The 18617-nt window shown below is 38.2% G+C and overlaps 1 protein-coding gene and 1 long non-coding RNA gene across 4 annotated transcripts in view; one reads left to right on the top strand and one right to left on the bottom strand.

The window, feature by feature from the left end:
• HSD17B7 (hydroxysteroid 17-beta dehydrogenase 7) overlaps positions 1 to 13906 on the top strand; it is a 29845-nt gene extending 15939 nt beyond the window's left edge. Inside the window, exons 6-9 of one of the 2 annotated variants that reach the window (NM_001083375.1) lie at positions 1046 to 1150; positions 1885 to 1941; positions 7308 to 7406; positions 12587 to 13906. In NM_001083375.1, coding sequence (NP_001076844.1) covers positions 1046 to 1150; positions 1885 to 1941; positions 7308 to 7406; positions 12587 to 12688 — 363 coding nt within the window. In that variant the 3' untranslated portion in view covers positions 12689 to 13906. Of the gene's footprint in view, positions 1 to 1045; positions 1151 to 1884; positions 1942 to 7307; positions 7407 to 12586 lie in introns of those variants that run through there. The other variant, XR_009493214.1, reaches the window with a different exon arrangement.
• Positions 1730 to 18617, bottom strand: part of LOC101907096 (uncharacterized) — a 53062-nt gene continuing 36174 nt past the window's right edge. For both annotated transcript variants that reach the window (XR_009493822.1, XR_001495588.3), the window contains one exon: positions 1730 to 2353. This is a non-coding gene — a long non-coding RNA (uncharacterized lncRNA). The remainder of the gene's footprint in view (positions 2354 to 18617) is intronic.

Here is an 18617-nt window from a genome sequence, read left to right as displayed (position 1 = left end):
GCCTTCTAGCTTCTGATACTCAGGGTGCTTTCTGTCCCCTGAACTGACTGTGGTATCCTGGTACTTTCTATTTTTGTTTAAAAGGAAAAAAAAAGTTAAAAGTAATAAAAATATGAATTAAAGTGAAAGTGAAAGTAAAAGTCAGTCGTGTCCAACTGACTTCATGTTTGCGACTCCATGGACTATACAGTCCATGGCATCCTCCAGGCTGAAATCCTGGAGTGGGTAGCCTTTCCCTTCTCCAGGGGATCTTCCCAACCCAGGGATAGAACCCAGGTCTCCCACATTGCAGGCAGATTCTTTACCAGCTGAGCCAGAAGGGAAGCCCATGAATTAAAATAGTCAATATCAAAATAAGGTGAAATGTGGTGAAAATTAAACCAAGTAAACTAGTAAAACAAATCCCAGTGTTCTAAGGATTACTACAGACCTTTCTATTATTAATATGTGCCATGTGTTAACTGGGGCTCTTTTTATAAAACAGGTCTTTCTAAAATGATGAGTGCAGGGCTAAGAACCTGATTTAGAGATCCTCAGTTAGAGGAGGTCTTTGTGGAATCATACCCACCTCTCCAGTGCCTCGAGCTAGAGCCCTAGGCCTTGTGTTCCTGCAGGAAACAGAGACACACTTGAGGTTTAGCTGTCTGTATTTACTAGAGTAGAAACTTCTTTCAGGCAAAGACTTTCTTTGTATGGCTCTCTTATCTCTCACTGCTCATTTTGATTGGTCAACTGATCTTCAGTTAAGCCATGGAAAACACAGATAACCAGTCCTGCTTTTCTCATCCAGCTTCAAGCTTGGTTACTCTTTGTTCTCTGAGTTACTTGAGAATAAAAGACATTATCAAGTGCCTCTCATAGTGAGTTTTCAGTACGTGATTCTTAAATTAAAATGGTCTACCCAGCTACAAGGACAGCTTAGAGCATCAAGCCTTGGCGCCCTGGCTTCCTGGCTCATTTGTGTTTCTCCTTTATTAACTGACATAGAGGCAGGCTCAATGTGTATTGAATTAAAATGAACTGCTACCCCTCTCTGTGCCCCCAGGGTCTGTATTCCAGTGTAGTGTGCCCAGGTACGATGCTGACCAATTTGACATATGGAATTCTACCTCCCTTTGTGTGGATGTTAATCATGCCAATCATATGGCTGGTAAGTGATACATGCTTCTTCTCTTGATTTACTTAAGCTGTTCAAGTTGGAACCAAAAAGATGTGATTAAGGGTTGGGAAGTGCTTTAAGTAATTGAACTTGAAGGTGGCAGAATTCCATTTCACTCAAAAGTTTTGATGTTACCACGTAATCTCTGCTTCATACTGCCTGATACTCCCACTGTACCTCCATCTTAGTGAGCACTGTTTGTTAAGGGAATGTTTCTTTGATCACGCACCATATAGCCCAGGAGTTCTATGATTATATAATTTTGAGAAACCTGTGTTAAGTGATATCAAACTGGATTTCTCTGAGCTTTTAATATAGTCACTTGCATTAAAATTTCCCAAGGAGGGTATGATTGTGCATTGTATGATCACAGTGTCATGTTTTTGCTTGTTTGTTTTGTTTGTATTTTGAGCATCCCTCCAGCACTCATTAGAAAATGCTGCTTTCAGGAAATGTCCTTCCCTTGTAGAGCTCAGGAAGAAGTATCCTATTTATGGCAGGCATGGGAAAAAGATGAGAAGGACATATGCCTTCATGTTAAAAGTGGTTGACTTGGAGTAATGGGGATTAAATGATGGAAATTATTTCTTGTTTCAATTTATTTTCTGAAACTGAAAAAATACTCTATAATAAGAAATGCAGTGTGTCTTTTTTTAACATTTAAATGGATAATGCTTTTGTGACTCTAGACCACCACAGAATGACTACTGTTTTCTTTTTCTCAGTTACGCTTTTTTGCAAACGCTTTCACGTTGACACCTCACAATGGAACAGAAGCACTGGTATGTTACTAGAGTTTTAACATGTTGTATTCACTTCACAGATGTAGACTGTAAGTTCACTGGATTAGAAACAATCTTAACAGAAAAGATGAGAACAGACTCTGTATAAGCAAGGTCCTGTTTAGGACTAAGGTGAATCATAAGGTGAAATGCTGGTCGTTAGGAGTGAACTTTGAAAGTTCAGTATGTTTTCTGGCACTGAGTACCATGGTTCTGGGCTCAGTGCTTCTGTAGAAGCAAGAGACATGAGCAGCCAGAGGAGAGCGGAGCATGGAGTACTGTCGGGGCAGGCAAAGCAAGATGTTGGCTGGGCAGTCAGTGTGAGATTTCCCATGGCGAAGGTGTGTTTCATGGGTCAAGAATAGAGGCGACAAAGCCCAACTCCATTTCCCGATATGAAGATTCTCTTTTCCTGTATGAATAATAGAGAATTGAGTTATTAGCTTGATTAGAAAACCAGTTTGTTTCCTTAAGTCACTCATGCAGATGGACTGCATGTGTTTCTTCATCAATGGCAGACATTACTAATGGATCATAATACTCTGTTCTATTGTACATAAATGATGTCTCTGAATATTTTTCAACTGAAGGCCCCAAAGACATTCCCTACCAGTGGATGAGAATTGTCATACAAGATGAAATGTATTTGTCCTCTGTGCTTTATACCATCTGGTTGAAATTCCACTGTATTAAAAGTCAGTTCTGTGTGTGTGTTTCCCTCACTCCACTTAGCTCCTTCAGGATTTTTGCTTTGTATTTTGGAAACCTGAGAGCCTATCACTATTACTTATTTCTTAATATATTTGTCCAGCCATTTAGAATAATGAATGATCATTTAGGGGTTACTCCTTCCATACATTTACGACACTGAAAGGCAAATCTAGAGGTCAAGTATATATTGTGTCAGAGGAGTAGGAATAGTTAAAATTCAGAATCTCCAGTTGCTAAGGAGCTTAGAGTCATGTTTAAAAAAAAGAGTGAATTGAGAAAATAGACCAGAAAATAAGACATTCTATCATCTAGTGGCAAGTACTCTAGGAATGATCAGAAAGGAGGATCACCATGGGGCTGGACCAGTTGGAGCAGGCTCTACTTACTGAGTCAGGCTTATTTGGGCTCTGAAGAATAGGTTGAATTTAATAAGATGAGCGGCATGCTCCCAGAGTCATGTTCAAAAAGTTTGTGACCTGGTGTAATTTCCTTCAGCGTGGATGAGTAGGATGTCATTACCACTTAGTGATGATTGTATATGCTGCAGATACAGACGAGGGTTTGAGCACATCACATGTGTAGCAAGAATCTCTTCAACCTTTGGTTGAATAAATTTTATCTCCTTAAATGGGCTGAGCTTGAGTGGCCTAGAATACAGTAGTTAGGAATGTGGACTGTAGAATTATAGTAATTCTGTTCAAATTCCAGTTCTCCTGTTTCTGACTGTGAACTCTTGGGCACATTTTTTACTTGCCTAAGCCTTTTATTATTAGCTGTAAAATAGGAATTACAGGAGTAAATGAGAGAAGGCTTATTGTAAAGGATTTTGTGTATTTCAGCATGTAAGATTTTAAAGAAAACGATCTTAATGAAAATAATGTAGTGTTGGCATGTGAACTGACAGCTCAATGGAATAAAATAGAAAGTTTAGGATAGGCCCAAAGCATATAGGTGTTTGATATATTATAATGATGCAGAAAATCAGTGAGGATAAAGATGGTTTATTCAACAAATGCTGCCAAAAAATAGAATAGGATCTTTTCTACATACTTTATAGTCAAATAAAATTCTAGGTAAACTATAAGATTTATGTATAAAAGTAAGAATGTATAGTTACTTGGAAAAAATATGGGGACATTTTAAAATAATTTAAGAGTGCAGAGGCTTAACTATTCCCAGGAACTCTAGAAAACTGAAAAATTTGATTAAATAAATTAAAAAAAAATACATGACTAAAATTCTCACTATATAGATACTCAAAAGATTTGCCACAAAATGGAAGAAAAATACCTGCTACCCATAACATAGATAAAGGTTAAATTTTCTTTTCTTTTTATGCATTGGTCATTCCCATAAAATGCTTGGCTCACATTATAAAATCCTGTTAAAAACAAAACAGTACAAAAAAGTTTTTGGAGTTTAACTAAAGCATTAGAACTTGATAAGCATATAGCTGATTAACTTCTCACTTCATTGTACAGCAGAAACTAACACACTATTTTAAAGCCATTATGTTTCAATAAAAAATACAATAAAATATGGGAAAAAAAAGATTTTGAGGCCTCGTGTAAGCAAAGAACAAAATCTGTGGCCCTCTTTCACCTACGCTTACAAAGCACTTGCTTTTTAAAAAGTTTTTTTTATTGAAGGATAATTGCTTTACAGAATTTTGTTGTTTTTTGTCAAGCATGAATCAGCAATAGGTATACATATATCCCCTCCCTTTTGAACCTGCCTCCCATCTTCCTCCCCATCCCACCCCTCTAGGTTGATACAGAGCCCCTGTTTGAGTTTCCTGAGCCATACAGCAAATCCCCATTGGCTATCTATTTTACATATGGTAATATAAGTTTCCATGTAACTCTTTCCATACATCAAACCCTCTCCTTCCCTCTGTGTCCATAAATCTATTCTCTATGTCTGTTTCTTTATTGCTGCCCTGTAAATAAATTCTTCAGAACCATTTTTCTAGATTCTGTATATGTGCATTAGAATATGATATTTATCTTTCTCTTTCTGACTCACTTCAGTGTGTATAATAGTTTCTAGGTTCATCCACCTCATCAGAACTGACTCAAATGCATTCCTTTTTATGTCTGAGTAATATTCCATGTGTATATGTACTACAGCTTCTTTATCCATTCATTTGTTGATGAGCAGCTAGGTTGCTTCCATGTTCTAGCTATTGCAAATAGTGCTGCAGTGAACAATGGGATACATGTGTCTTTTTCCTCCTCAGGGTTTCCTCAGGGTAAATGCTGAGGAGTGGGATTGCTGAGTCATATGGTGGTTTTATTCTTAGTTTTTTAAGGAACCTCCATACCGATCAATTTACATTCTCACCAACAGTGCAAGAGCATTCCCTTTTCTCCACACCCTCTCCAACATTTATTGTCTGTAGACTTTTTTGATGATGGCCATTCTAGCTGGTGAAAATCATAAGATACTGATGAAAGAAATCAAAAATGACATAAACAGATGAAGAGATATTCCATGTTCCTGGGTAGGAAGAAGCAATATTGTGAAAATGACTATACTACCAAATGCGACCTACAGATTCAATGTGATCCCTATCAAATTACCAATGGCATTTTTCACAGAACTAGAACAAAAAATTTCACAACTCATATGGAAACACAGAAGACCCTGAATAGCCAAAGCAGTCTTGAGAAAGAAAAATGGAGCTGGAGGAATCAACCTTCCTGACTTCATATTATACTACAAAGCTACAGTCATCAAGACAGTATGGTACTGGCACAAAAACAGAAATATAGACCAACGGAACAAGATAGAAAGCCCAGAAATAAACCCAGTGGGTACCTTATTTTTGACAAAGGAGGCAAGAATATACAAGAGGGCAAAGACAGCCTCTTCAGTACATGGTGCTGGGAAGACTGGACAGCTACATGTCAAAGAATGAAATTAGAACACTTCCTAACACCATACACAAAGATAATCTCAAAATGGATTAAAGACCTAAATGTAGGACCAGAAACTATAAAACCCATAGAGGAAAACAGGCAGAACACTCGATGACATAAATCAAAGCAAGATCCTCTATGACCTGCCTCCTAGAGTAATGGAAATAAAAACAAAAGCAAACAAGTGGGACCTGATTAAACTTAAAAGCTTTTGCACAGCAAAGGAAACTGTAAGCAAGGTGAAAATACACCCCTCAGAGTGGGAGAAAATAATAGCAAATGAAACAACTGGCAAAGGGTTAATTTCCAAAATATACAAGCAGCTCATACAACTCAATACTAGGAAAACAATCAAAAAGTGGGAAAAAGACCTAAATAGACATTTCTCCAAAGGAGACATACAGATGGCTAACAAACACATGAAAAGATGCTCAACATCGCTCATTATCAGAGAAATGCAAATCAAAACTACAATTTTGATTAACTGGAAATTATTTACCAAATTTTACTAAAATTTACTAAATTTACTAGTAATTTACTAAAATTACTAAATTTTCTTAATTGTTAAAGGAATGTCAACAAATCAAGGAAAACAACCTATTGGAACAATGGGCAGAGGACATGAACAGAGTTTTGAAACTTGTAATCATATGAAGAAATGCCTAATCTTATATGAAGAGAAATGCAAATTAAAACTATAATGAAAAACTTTCACCTCTGATTAGCAAAGATTAGAAAGTTTAATATATTGATGCTATATTGGCAGGGGCGTAGGGAAATGAGCACTCTGCCACACTGCTGGAGAGAGTAGACTGATACAGCCTCTGTCAAGGGCTCTTTGGCAATATTATGCAATATGATAAATACACATACCTTTAAACCTAGCAATGCCATCTTTGGTATTAAATAAGATAAATATCTTATCTTAGATAAGATAAATAAGATATCTTCAAACTTACATAGAATAATTTAGTCATCATTCATCACAGTGATGTTTGTAATAGCAAAACCTGGCAAAAACCTCTGTATCAGTTGGAAACTTTATGTAAATTATGGCACATCCATAGCAGGTTGCGACTTTGAAAGAGACTGAAATTTTCACGTACTGGTTTGAAAGTATCTACAAGGCCTGTTGTTCAAGTGAAAAATGTAAAGCGTGGAATAGTGTATATTTTGCTTCCATTTGCCTAAGAGAAATGGATGTATTTGTTTTTTTAACCAAATACATTTTCTTTGGAAGAATATACAGAATACTAACAGAATACTAACATGAGTGCTTGCTTCCAGAGAGAACTGGGTGGCTAGAAAACTGAAAGGGAGGAAGAGTTTTGACTACCATGTACATCTTTTGATTGTTGTACATGTACATAGTCATCTATTAATAAAACTAAATATTACATCAGTGACCTGTACTTTGCTGTGGTGTCAGCTGAGTATCCTCTCGGAGTGAGCTCCAGTTCACATGTCCTGAGCTTTAATTTGAAGATTAAGGGAAAAGTCAGTTAAATATGGGAACTTTATAAAAATTTTCAAAGGATACTATTAAGCGGGCTGTTCTACTTTCTTCCTATAAATTATAGTTGTGGTTCATGCCAGCATCACAATTAGCTGATGCTATTCAGGAGGGTTGTCAGAATTTGTTTGGGGCTCTCTGAAGTGCTGATTAAAAATCCCCTCCAGCCTCACTCACTTTGGGCAGAAGAGAAGAGTCATTGACACCCTCTTCCTTTCCAGGTCTGGCTTTTCCACCAAAAGCCCGAGTCTCTCAATCCTCTGGTGAAATATCTGAGTGCCACCACTGGCTTTGGAAGCAATTATGTGACGTCCAAAAAGGTGACTCTCTTTGCTTTGTTTCATTGAAGAGGTTGATGGTGGGCTGGTCCCTGGGTTCCCAACTATGCTGCCAGCTGTCCAGCTTCTGTTCTGTGGGTCTCCCCTCTCTGCCATCACACTGGCCTATTTTCATTTCTTTCTGCTTTTTCCTGCCTTTCAGCTTGACACACCTTTTCTACACCTCAACTGCTCTTATCTGTCTTTTTTCTGATTCATTACTACGATTTACTCTTAAGATCTCAGCTTTTATGTGACCTTTTACATCGAGTCAGGTGCTTCCATGCTAGATTTTTTTGACCTCCTATGCAGGTCAGGAAGCAAGTTAGAACTGGACATGGAACAACAGACTGGTTCCAAATAGGAAAAGGAGTACGTCAAGGCTGCATATTGTCACCCTGCTTATTTAACTTATATGCAGAGTACATCATGAGAAATGCTGGGCTGGAAGAAGCACAAGCTGGAATCAAGACTGCAGGGAGAAATATCAATAACCTCAGATACGCAGATGACACCACCCTTATGGCAGAAAGTGAAGAGGAACTAAAAAGCCTCTTGATGAAAGTGAAAGAGGAAAATGAAAAGGTTGGCTTAAAGCTCAACATTCAGAAAACTAAGATCATGGCATCCGGTCCCATCACTTCATGGGAAATAGATGGGGAAACAGTGGAGACAGTGTCAGACTTTATTTTTTGGGGCTCCAAAATCACTGTAGATGGTGATTGCAGCCATGAAATTAAAAGATGCTTACTCTTTGGAAGGAAAGTTTTGACCGACCTAGATAGCATATAAAAAGGCAGAGACATTACTTTGCCAACAAAGGTCCATCTAGTCAAGGCTGTGGTTTTTCCAGCAGTCATGTATGAATGTGAGAGTTGGACTGTGAAGAAAGCCGAGCGCCGAAGAATTGATGCTTTTGAATTGTGGTGTTGGAGAAGACTCTTGAGAGTCCCTTGGACTGCAAGGAGATCCAGCCAGTCCATTCTGAAGGAGATCAGCCCTGGGATTTCTTTGGAAGGAATGATGCTAAAGCTGAAACTCCAGTACTTTGGCCACCTCATGCCAAGAGTTGACTCATTGGAAAAGACTGATGCCAGGAGGGATTGGGGGCAGGAGGAGAAGGGGACGCCAGAGGATGAGATGGCTGGATGGCATCACCGAATTGATGAGTTTGAGTGAGCTCCTGGAGTTGGTGATGGACAGGGAAGCCTGGTGTGCTATGATTCATGGAGTCGCAAAGAGTCGGACACTACTGAGTGACTGAACTGAACTGAACTGAATGCCAGTTCTGGGTAGAACTCATACAGCAGTGGGCTCTTTGCTCCAAGGGTAACCTCTGTGAAGAGGGGGATCACACCCGCCTTCCTTGCAAGTTCCCTTGCACATGGCACGCACTCAAGAAATGTGATACAAGTTGAATGAAATATAAAGCATCTTACTAAGTGAAGTTAGCTTCCCTTTGTGTTCCACTTACGACAATTATTAGCTTTAATAGTTCGGTATTTGAAGAGGCAGGGGACCTAGTTTGGAAAAATAGGTGCTGTGTTTTGTAGACCCTGTTATCCAAAATGAAATTAAACATATTTACATAGTAGAAAATGAAAAAAATTATTGTGACCCCATAAGGATCAATTTTGTTATATTTTTGTCATGAGTAAGGTTTATTTCAGCCTCCCATTTTTCGCTGCCTAGCTTATTGTGAGGAGGCAATGGCATAAAATAAAATTCAGTTCAGTTCAGTCACTCAGTCATGTCCAGCTCTTTGCAACCCCATGGACTGCAGTATGCCAGGCTTCCCTGTCCATCATCAACTTCCAGAGCTTACTCAAACTCATGTCCATTGAGTTGGTGATGCTATCCAACCATCTCATCCTCTGTCATTCCCTTCTCCTCCTGCCTTCAATCATTCTCAGCATCAGAATCTTTTCAAATGTGTCAGTTCTTCACATCAGGTGGTCAAAGTATCGGAATTTCAGCTTTAGAATCAGTCTTTCCAATGAATATTCAGCACTGATTTCCTTTAGGATGGATGGTTTGATCTCCTTGCAGTCCAAGGGACTCTCAAGAGTCTTCTCCAATACCACAGTTCAAAGGCATCAGTTCTTTGGTGCTCAGCTTTCTTTATAGTCCAACTCTCACATCCATACATGACTATTGGAAAAACCAAAGCTTTGACTAGATGGACCTTTGTTGGCAAAGTAATGTCTCTGCTTTTTAATATGCTGTCTATGTTGGTCATACCTTTTCTTTCAAGGAGCAAGTGTCTTTTAATTTCATGGCTGCAATCACCATCTGCAGTGATTTTGGAACCCAAGAAAATAAAGTCTGTCACTGTTTCCATTGTTTCTCCATCTATTTGACACAAAGTGATGGGACCAGATGCCATGATCTAATTTTCTCAATGTTGAGTTTTTTTAATATAAATTTATTTATTTTAATTGGAGGCTAATTACTTTACAATATTGTATTTGTTTTGCCATACATCAACATGAATCCACCACGGGTATACATGTGTTCCCCATCCTGAACCCCCTTCCCACCTCCCTCCCCATACCATCCTTCTGAGCCGTCTCAGCGCACCAGTCCCAAGCATTCAGTATTGTGCATCGAACCTGGACTGGCGATTCATTTCATACATGATATTATACATGTTTCAATGCCATTCTCCCAAATCATCCCACTCTCTCCCTCTCCCACAGAGTCCAAAAGACTGTTCTATACATCTGTGTCTCTTTTGCTCTCTCACATACAGGGTTATCGTTACCATCCTTCTAAATTCCATATATACGTGTTAGTATACTGTATTGGTGTTTTTCTTTCTGGCTTACTTCCAATGTTGAGTTTTAAGCCAACTTTTTCACTCCTCTTTCACTTTCATCAAGAGGCTTTTTAGTTCTTCTTCGCTTTCTGCCATAAGGGTGGTATCATCTGCATATCTGAGGTTACTTATATTTCTCCTGGCAATTTTGATTCCGGTTTGTGCTTCATCCAGTCCAGCATTTCTCATGATGTACTCTGCATATAAGTTAAATAAGCATGGTGACAATATACAGCCTTGATATACTCCTTTTTCTATTTGGAACCAATCTATTGTTCCATGTCCAGTTCCAACTGTTGCTTCTTGACCTGCATACAGATTTCTCAGGAGGCAGGTCAGGTTGTCTGGTATTTCCATCTCTTTAAGAATTTTCCACAGTTTGTTGTGATCCACACAGTCAAAGCCTTTGTTTGGCATAGTCAATAAAGCAGAAATAGATGTTTTTCTGGAACTCACTTGCTTTTTCGATGATCCAGTGGATGTTGACAATTTGATCTCTGCTTCCTCTGCCTTTTCTAAAACCAGCTTGAACATCTGAAAATTCACATTTCACACACTGTTGAAACCTGGCTTGGAGAATTTTGAGCATTACTTTGCTAGTGTGTAAGATGAGTGCAATTGTGCGCAATTTGAACATTCTTTGGCATTGCCTTTCTTTGGGATTGGGATGAAAACTGACCTTTTCCAGTCCTGTGGCCACAGTTGAGTTTTCCAAATTTGCTGGAAAATTGGATTGAAGCAAATAAGTTAGCTAAGGCAGAGTCATAATTGACAGTGACCTTGTCTATATGTCAGTAGCTTGAGTTCTAAAGGGAACCATGCTCTCCACTTCCCATAGTGTATGTTTACTGAAAATGAACCTAAGAACCTCCAGTGTTTTCCAAACTATATTCTGTGAGATACTAGTTCCTTAAGATTTGCAAAAAGCAATTTGTCATCCGAGTAAGTCTGAGAAATGCTTCATATTATATCCCCCCTCTTTCAGAGACCCACACTATGCACATTATGCTAGCAAAGGCTTTGAGAAGTTGATGCAGTTAGGAAATATGCCTGACATGTTTCATCCTGCTGTTTCTAAGTTGCTCTTGACTGTATGATGTTTTCGTTTCCTTTTAAAATTTAAGAATGCATAACAACATCCCAAGAAATTCTTTGGGAACTCTGTGCTATGTGCTGTGTTGCTTCAGTCATGTCCAACTCTTTGAGACCCCATGGACTGTAGCCTGCCAGGCTCCTCTGCCCATGGGATTCTCCAGGCAGGAATACTGGAGTGGGTTGCCATTTCCTTTTCCAGGGGATCTTCCTGACCCAGGGATCGAACCAGCGTCTCTTGCGTCTTCTGCATTGGCAGGCATGTTCTTTACCACTAGTACCACCTGGGAAGCCGTCTTGGGAACTCAATTGTAAACAAATAAGCTTACTTCAGGTCCTCAGAATTTGTTTGAATTTATATCTATTGATGTCAAAGGAATGGCTGATTTACCAAGGGGATAAAATGTTTAATTCCATAAACCAAAGGACTGTATTAGCATTTCTTGGAAATGCATCGCAGACTGTTTTTAACCTTCGATTAATTTTAGTAAGTCAGCTTTCTGCTGTTTAAAGACTGGGTTGAATTAAAGAGAGCTGTAATTCCTCTTCCAGTTACAACATGAAAAAAATGCTAACATGATTGAATATAAATTTTTTCCAAAAGGTTTTAAAGTTTTCTTTAATTTGTAGCCTTTTAGCTTTGGGGGCTGAAAGTTTGCTTTGTATACAATGTGTCAGTTAAAATTAATTTTCTACATAAAACAGAAGAATGTAAAGTAAAGTGGATAAAACAAGATAAAAGCTAATATTTCTTGCATGTAAAGCAGTTTGGAGAATGGCAGCTTTGGGCTGGCCTGGCAGCTTGGCAGATTGTCAGGTATCCAGGTTCCCTCTGCCATCCCTGAGGTATGGTCCTCATCCTTATGGTTCAGGAGAGCAGTGTGAAGAAGGGAGAAAGAAAGGGGTGCCTCATTACCTTTAAAGAGAGTCCTGGGTAGTACCGCACACTTCCACTTATATCTCATTGGCCAGAATTTAGTCCATGGTACCATTAGCTTCAGTGAAGGCTGGAGACTTAGTCTTTCATCTGCAGGGCAGTGAGTTCAGCTAAGATCAGAGCTCTTGTATTGAAGAAGTTACTTACTAGGAGGTAAGTATCAGTTGTACTTAAAGACAAAATGTTGAGATTCCTAACATTCCCCACATGGCTTCCACCACAGCTTTCCTACTGGGCCTTTTTTGGATTCTCTTACCTGTTATTTAAATGGAATCCTTTTATTCAAATACTGTTTATTTTTCCTTTCTAGTCACGCCTATCTCGCTTCTTTTCCAGATGGACCTAGATGAAGACACTGCTGAAAAATTTTACCAAAAGCTACTGAAACTTGAAAAGGAGATTAGGGTCACCATTCAAAAAACCAATAACCAGAACTGAAAATGATGCTCTCTGAAACATACTGTGCCTTTTGTGGGTTCTGGAGTGTGTGGGTTTCTCCTGAGTTGGACCATGTGCATTTGTGGTAAAAAGTGATTTCTGCTGGTCTCTTCATTGCAGAATCACCTCTACGATTATGTTTGTGTGTGCATGTGAGAAAAGAATGTCTGTTATTTTATCAGTCTTTAAGAATGATGTCACATCAGAGTCGAGCTAGAGTCACCCAACTGAGTACCTGTTTGCTCTGCTAACAAGAGCACAAGCTCTATTTCATGGGATGAGGTATTGACTTGAATAATTATGACACAGACACATACTGATTCTCCTTTGCACCTGCCCCAGAAGGAGGACGTACTACTCATTCTCTGAGTAGCAGTCTTAGCCTTGTTCTTCACAGGTAGTTTTCCTAGGTCTTGTACCTTATTTCTTCCTCCACATGCCGCATTTAAAAATCCTAATACAGATGCCCATGTAATTAATCATCATAGTAACAAAAGTATATGTATTTGGGCCACTTGAATTATTTTCCCTGTATTTTCAAAGTATCTTTTATTGATATTGAGATAGTCCATGTTAATAGTGGGCCTGACCGTCACCACAGTTTACAAATTTATTACTGACCAACTTGTTTTCATGACATATTTTAGCAGATGTAATCCTGCACCAAAAATGATTTACTCAAATTGTTTCAATGAATTTACTCAGATTTTTCAATTGAATAATTACTGGTGGAATGTCTCTTAGTATTAGTAGTTGTCGAAAGTGGTTAGGACTAGTTTGCATGATGTCAAGACAAAATGCTAAAATGCCTAGGTGTTTCAACCAACATCTGGAATATTAGAGTAATATTTTTAACGAGTTAATATGAAAAATTACATGTAAATATAATGTCTATATGTTTTAAAGTGTGGAATTTTGGTTATTCTTTCTCTAAGTTTGTTGCTAAAGATATTTTTAATAACTTTAAACATATATGAAGATGAGAGCTGACCACTCTCCATTCTCTTTGAAAAAGAAGGGTGAAGTTAGAGAGCTGAAAGCACAGAGCTGGTTTTCATTCTTCTGTTTACTCACTGTTAATTGGGAAGAAGTACTTTACTGTGGATCTCAAGCTTTTTGTCTGTGAAGTGGAATCTTCCTGTATTCTCTGTTCATGGATATGAAGTGAGAATGAAATGCAGTAATATATGTGAATGAATAAAGAGCATTTTTTGAGAACAATGACTACACAATATTTTTTAGAGATTAATAAGCCAGGGTGTCATGATTGAAATATTACTATGTGAGGCACTGAGTGAGCACATGCCATCTGACTGAGAGTGGTCTCTGTTTCTGGAATTTTTTTAAAAAAATTAAAGTATAGTTGATTTACAGTGTTTCCAGGTGTACAGCAAAGTGATTCAGTTATATTCAGTTTTTCAGATTCTTTTCCACCATAGATAGTTACAAGTTACTGAATATAGTTCCCTGTACTATATAGTAGATCCTTGTTTTATTTATTTGTAGTTTGTATCTGTTACTCTCAAACTGCTCATTTAAATCCGCCTCCCCCACTATCCCCTTACTTAACCCTGTTTGTTTTCTATCTCTGTGAATCTATTTATATGTTTTAAATAAGTTCATTGCATCAAATTGTTAGATTACACATATAAGTGCTATCATGCGATATTTGTCTTTCTCTCTCTGACTTATTTCACTCATGACAATCTCTAGCTCCATCCATGTTGCTGCAAATGGCATTATTTCATTCTTTTTAATGGCTGAGTAGTAGTCAGCTGAGCTCAGGAGTAGCTGAGCATTTTTATATACCACATCTTTATCCATTCACCTGTCAGGGGACGTTGGGTGCCTTTGATGTCTTGGCTAATGGTGCTGCTGTGAGTATAGGGGTGCATGTATCTTTTCCAGTTAGTTCTCATCCTCCAGATATATGCCTAGGAGTGGGATTGCTGGTGTTGTGTTTAGTCTCTCAGTCATGTCCAACTCTTTGCAACCCTGTGGACTGGACCCACCAGCTCCTCTGTGGGGTTTTTCAGGTGAGAATATTGGAGTTGGTTGCCGTTCCCTCCTCCAGGGGATCTTTCAAACCCAGAAATCAAACCATGTCTCCTGCATTGCAGGTGGATTCTGTACCCACTGAGCTATCAGGGAAGCCTAGGATTGCTGGATCATATGGTAACTATTTTTAGTTTTTTAAGTAACCTGCATACTCTTCTCCATAGTGGCTGTCCCTGTTTACATTCCCACTAATAGCATAGGAGGATTCCATTTTTTCCACACCTTCTCCAGGATTTACTATTTGTACAATTTTTGAAGATGGCTACTCTGACTGCTGTGAGGTTATACTTCAGTGTAGTTTTGATTTGCCAACAAAGGTCCGTCTAGTCAAGGCTATGGTTTTTCCTGTGGTCGTGTATGGATGTGAGAGTTGGACTGTGAAGAAGGCTGAGCGCCAAAGAATTGATGCTTTTGAACTGTGGTGTTGGAGAAGACTCTTGAGAGTCCCTTGGACTGCAAGGAGATCAGCCCTGGGATTTCTTTGGAAGGAATGATGCTAAAGCTGAAACTCCAGTACTTTGGCCACCTCATGCGAAGAGTTGACTCATTGGAAAAGACTCTGATGCTGGGAGGAATTGGGAGCAGGAGGAGAAGGGGACGGCAGAGGATGAGATGGCTGGATGGCATCACTGACTCAATGGATGTGAGTCTGAGTGAACTCCGGGAGTTGGTGATGGACAGGGAGGCCTGGCATGCTGCGATTCATGGGGTGGCAAAGAGTCGGACACGACTGAGCAACTGAACTGAACTGAATAAGTAGCCATGTTGAGTTTTTTTTTTTTCATATTTATTTTGGCCATCAATATGTCTTCTTTGGAGAAATGCCTATTTGGGTTTTCTGTCCATTTTTTGATTGGGGTGTTTGATTTTGTTTTACTATTGAACTGTATAAGCTATTTGTATATATTGGAAATTAACCCCTTGTCAATCACGATTTTTAAATATTTTCTATAGGGTGGTTCATGGTTTCCTTTGCTTTTAAGCTTTTAGGTTTTAAGTTTAATTAGGCCAAACTTCTTTATTTTTGCATTGATTTATTTCCTTTACTTTAGGGCTTCCCTCATGACTCAGATGGTAAAGAATCTGTCTACAGTGTGCAGGAGACCTGGGTTCAATCCCTGGGTCAGGTAGATTTCCTGGAGTATTAAATGGCTACCCATTCCAGTACTCTGGCCTGGAGAACTCCATGAACTTAAGAGCCTGGAGGACTACAGTCAAAAGTGAAAGTGAAATTCACTCAGTCATGTCTGACTCTTTGCGACCCCGTTGATGTGGAATTCTCCAGGCCAGAATACTGGAATGGGTAGCCTTTCCCTTCTCCAGGGGATCCTCCCAACCCAGGGATCGAACCCAGGTCTCCCGCATTACAGGTGGATTCTTTACCAGCTGAGCCACCACAGTCAATGGGATCTCAAAGAATCAGCCATAACTGAGCTACTAACACTTTCAGGAGATGGATCCAAAAAAAAAAAAAATGTTGCTGTGTTCTGCCTATGCTTTCCTCTGGGAGTTTTATAGTATCCAGTCTTACATTTAGGTCTTTAATCCATTTGAGACTTTTTTTTTTTGTATAGGGCATTATAATTTCATTATTTTACATATAGCTGTCCAGGTTTTACAGCAATAGTTATTGAAGAAACTGTCTTTTCTCCATTATATAGTCTATCCTCCTTTGTCATAGATTAATTGACCATAAGCATGTGGGCTTATTTCTGGGCTTTCTATCCTCTTCCTTGAGCTAAATGTCTGCTTTTGTGCCAGTAACATACTGTTTTGATGACTGTAGCTTTGAAATTTAGTTTGAGGTCAGGAAACATGATTTATCCAGCTCTGCTCTTCTTTCTTAAACTTGTTTTGACTAGTCAGGCCTTTAGTGTTTCCACACAAATTAAATTTTTTGTTGTTGCTGTTCTATGAAAACACTGTTGATAATTTGATGGATGTTGCATTGAATCTGTAGATTGCCTTGAGAGGTATGGTCATTTTAACAATATTGATTCCTCAATCCAAGAACATGGTATATCTTTCCATCTCTCTCAATTTCTTTCATTAGCATCTTAGAGTTTTTGAAGTACAGGTTTTTTGCCCCTTGGGGTAGGATTATTCCCAGGCATTTTATTCTTTTGATACAATGGTAAATGGGATTTTTTTCCCTTAATTACTGTTTCTGATAATTCATTGGTAGTGTATACCAATGCAACAGATTTCTGTGTATTAACTTTGTATCCTGCAACTTTAACATTGTTTGTATTGAGTTGTAGTAGTTCTCTCACAGCATCTTTAGGATTTTCTATGTGTGGTATCATGTCATTGGCAAATACTTCCAAAGCTATTTTGAATAAAAGTGGTGAGAGTCAGCATACTTGTCTTATTCCTGATTTTAGAGGGAATGCATTCACTTTTGAACATTAGTTAGCCATGGGTTTGTCATATATGGCCTTTACTATGTTGAAGTATGTTTCTTTTATGCTCACTTCCTGGAGATTTCTTATTCAAAGTGGATGTTTCATTTTGTCAAAAACTTTTTATACATCCATTGAGATAATTATATGGTTTTTATTCAGTTTATTAATATGGTATATCATATTAATAATGTTGATTGACTTACAGATATTGAAAAATCCTTGCATCCCTGGGATAAATCCCAGTTGAGTGTGGTATATGATCCTTTTAATGTGTTGTTGAATTGAGTTCATTTATATTTTGTTTAGGATTTTTACATTTATGTTCTTCAGTGATATTGGTCTGTGATTTTCTGTTTTGTGATATTTTTATCTGGTCTTGTCATCAGGGTGATGGTGGCCTCATAGAATGAGTTTGGAAGTGTTTCCCTGCAATTTTCTGGAATAATTTCAGAGGGACAGGAGCTAACCTCTTCTCTAAATAACTGGAAGAATTCACTTGTGACACTGTCTGGTCTTAGGCTTTTGTTTGTTGGGAGTTTAATTACTGATTCAGTTTCATTACCGGTAGTTAATCTCTTCATATTTTCTATTTCTTCCTGGTTGAGTCTTGGGAGAGTATACCTTTTGAAGACTGTCCATTTCTTCTAGGCTGTACATTTATTGGCATATAGTTGCTTATAGTAAGCTCTTATGGCCAATTGTATTCTGTGTTGTTGATTGTAATGTCTCCTTTTTAATTCCAGTTTTATTGATTTGGGCCTTCTCTTTTTCTCTTGAAGACTCTGGATAACAGTTTATCAGTTTTGCCTTTTCAAAGAACCAGCTTTTAGTTTCACTCGTTGTTAACTATTGCTTTTTAGTCTCTATTTCATATATTTCTGCTCTGATCTTTATGATTTTTTTCCTTCTACTTACTTTGGGTTTTACTTATTATTCTTTCTCTGGTTGCTTTAGGTGTAAGATTAGGTTGTTTGAGATTTTTCTTATTTCTTGAGGCAAGATTATCTCACTGTAAACTTCCTCCTAAAACTTCTTTTGCTGCATGCCATAGGTTTTGGATTGTACTATTTTCATTTATCTCTAAGTATTTTTGATTTCCTGTTTGATTTCTTCAGTGACCTATTGGTTGTTTGGTAGCACATTGTTAAGCCACCATGTGGTCTGGGTTTTTTTGTAGGTTTTTTTTTTCCTCTTGTTGTTCATTTCTAGCATCATAGTGTTGTGGTTAGAAAAAATGCTTGATATTTCAATTGTTTTAAAATTTACCAAGGATTGCTTTGTGGCCTAGTGTGATCTATGCTGGAGAAAGTGCCATGTGCACTTGAAAAGAAAGTGTATTCTGCTGCTTTCTGTTGGAATGCTCTATAAATATCAATTAAGTTCTTTGGCCTAATATATCATTTAAGGCCTATATTTCTTTATTGATTTTCTGTCTGGATGGTCTGTCTATTGATGCAAGTGACATG

The sequence above is a fragment of the Bos taurus genome, chromosome 3, assembly GCF_002263795.3.
Source record: "Bos taurus isolate L1 Dominette 01449 registration number 42190680 breed Hereford chromosome 3, ARS-UCD2.0, whole genome shotgun sequence".
Taxonomy (NCBI): domain Eukaryota; kingdom Metazoa; phylum Chordata; class Mammalia; order Artiodactyla; family Bovidae; genus Bos; species Bos taurus.
This window is presented reverse-complemented; position numbering and strand designations above follow the sequence as displayed.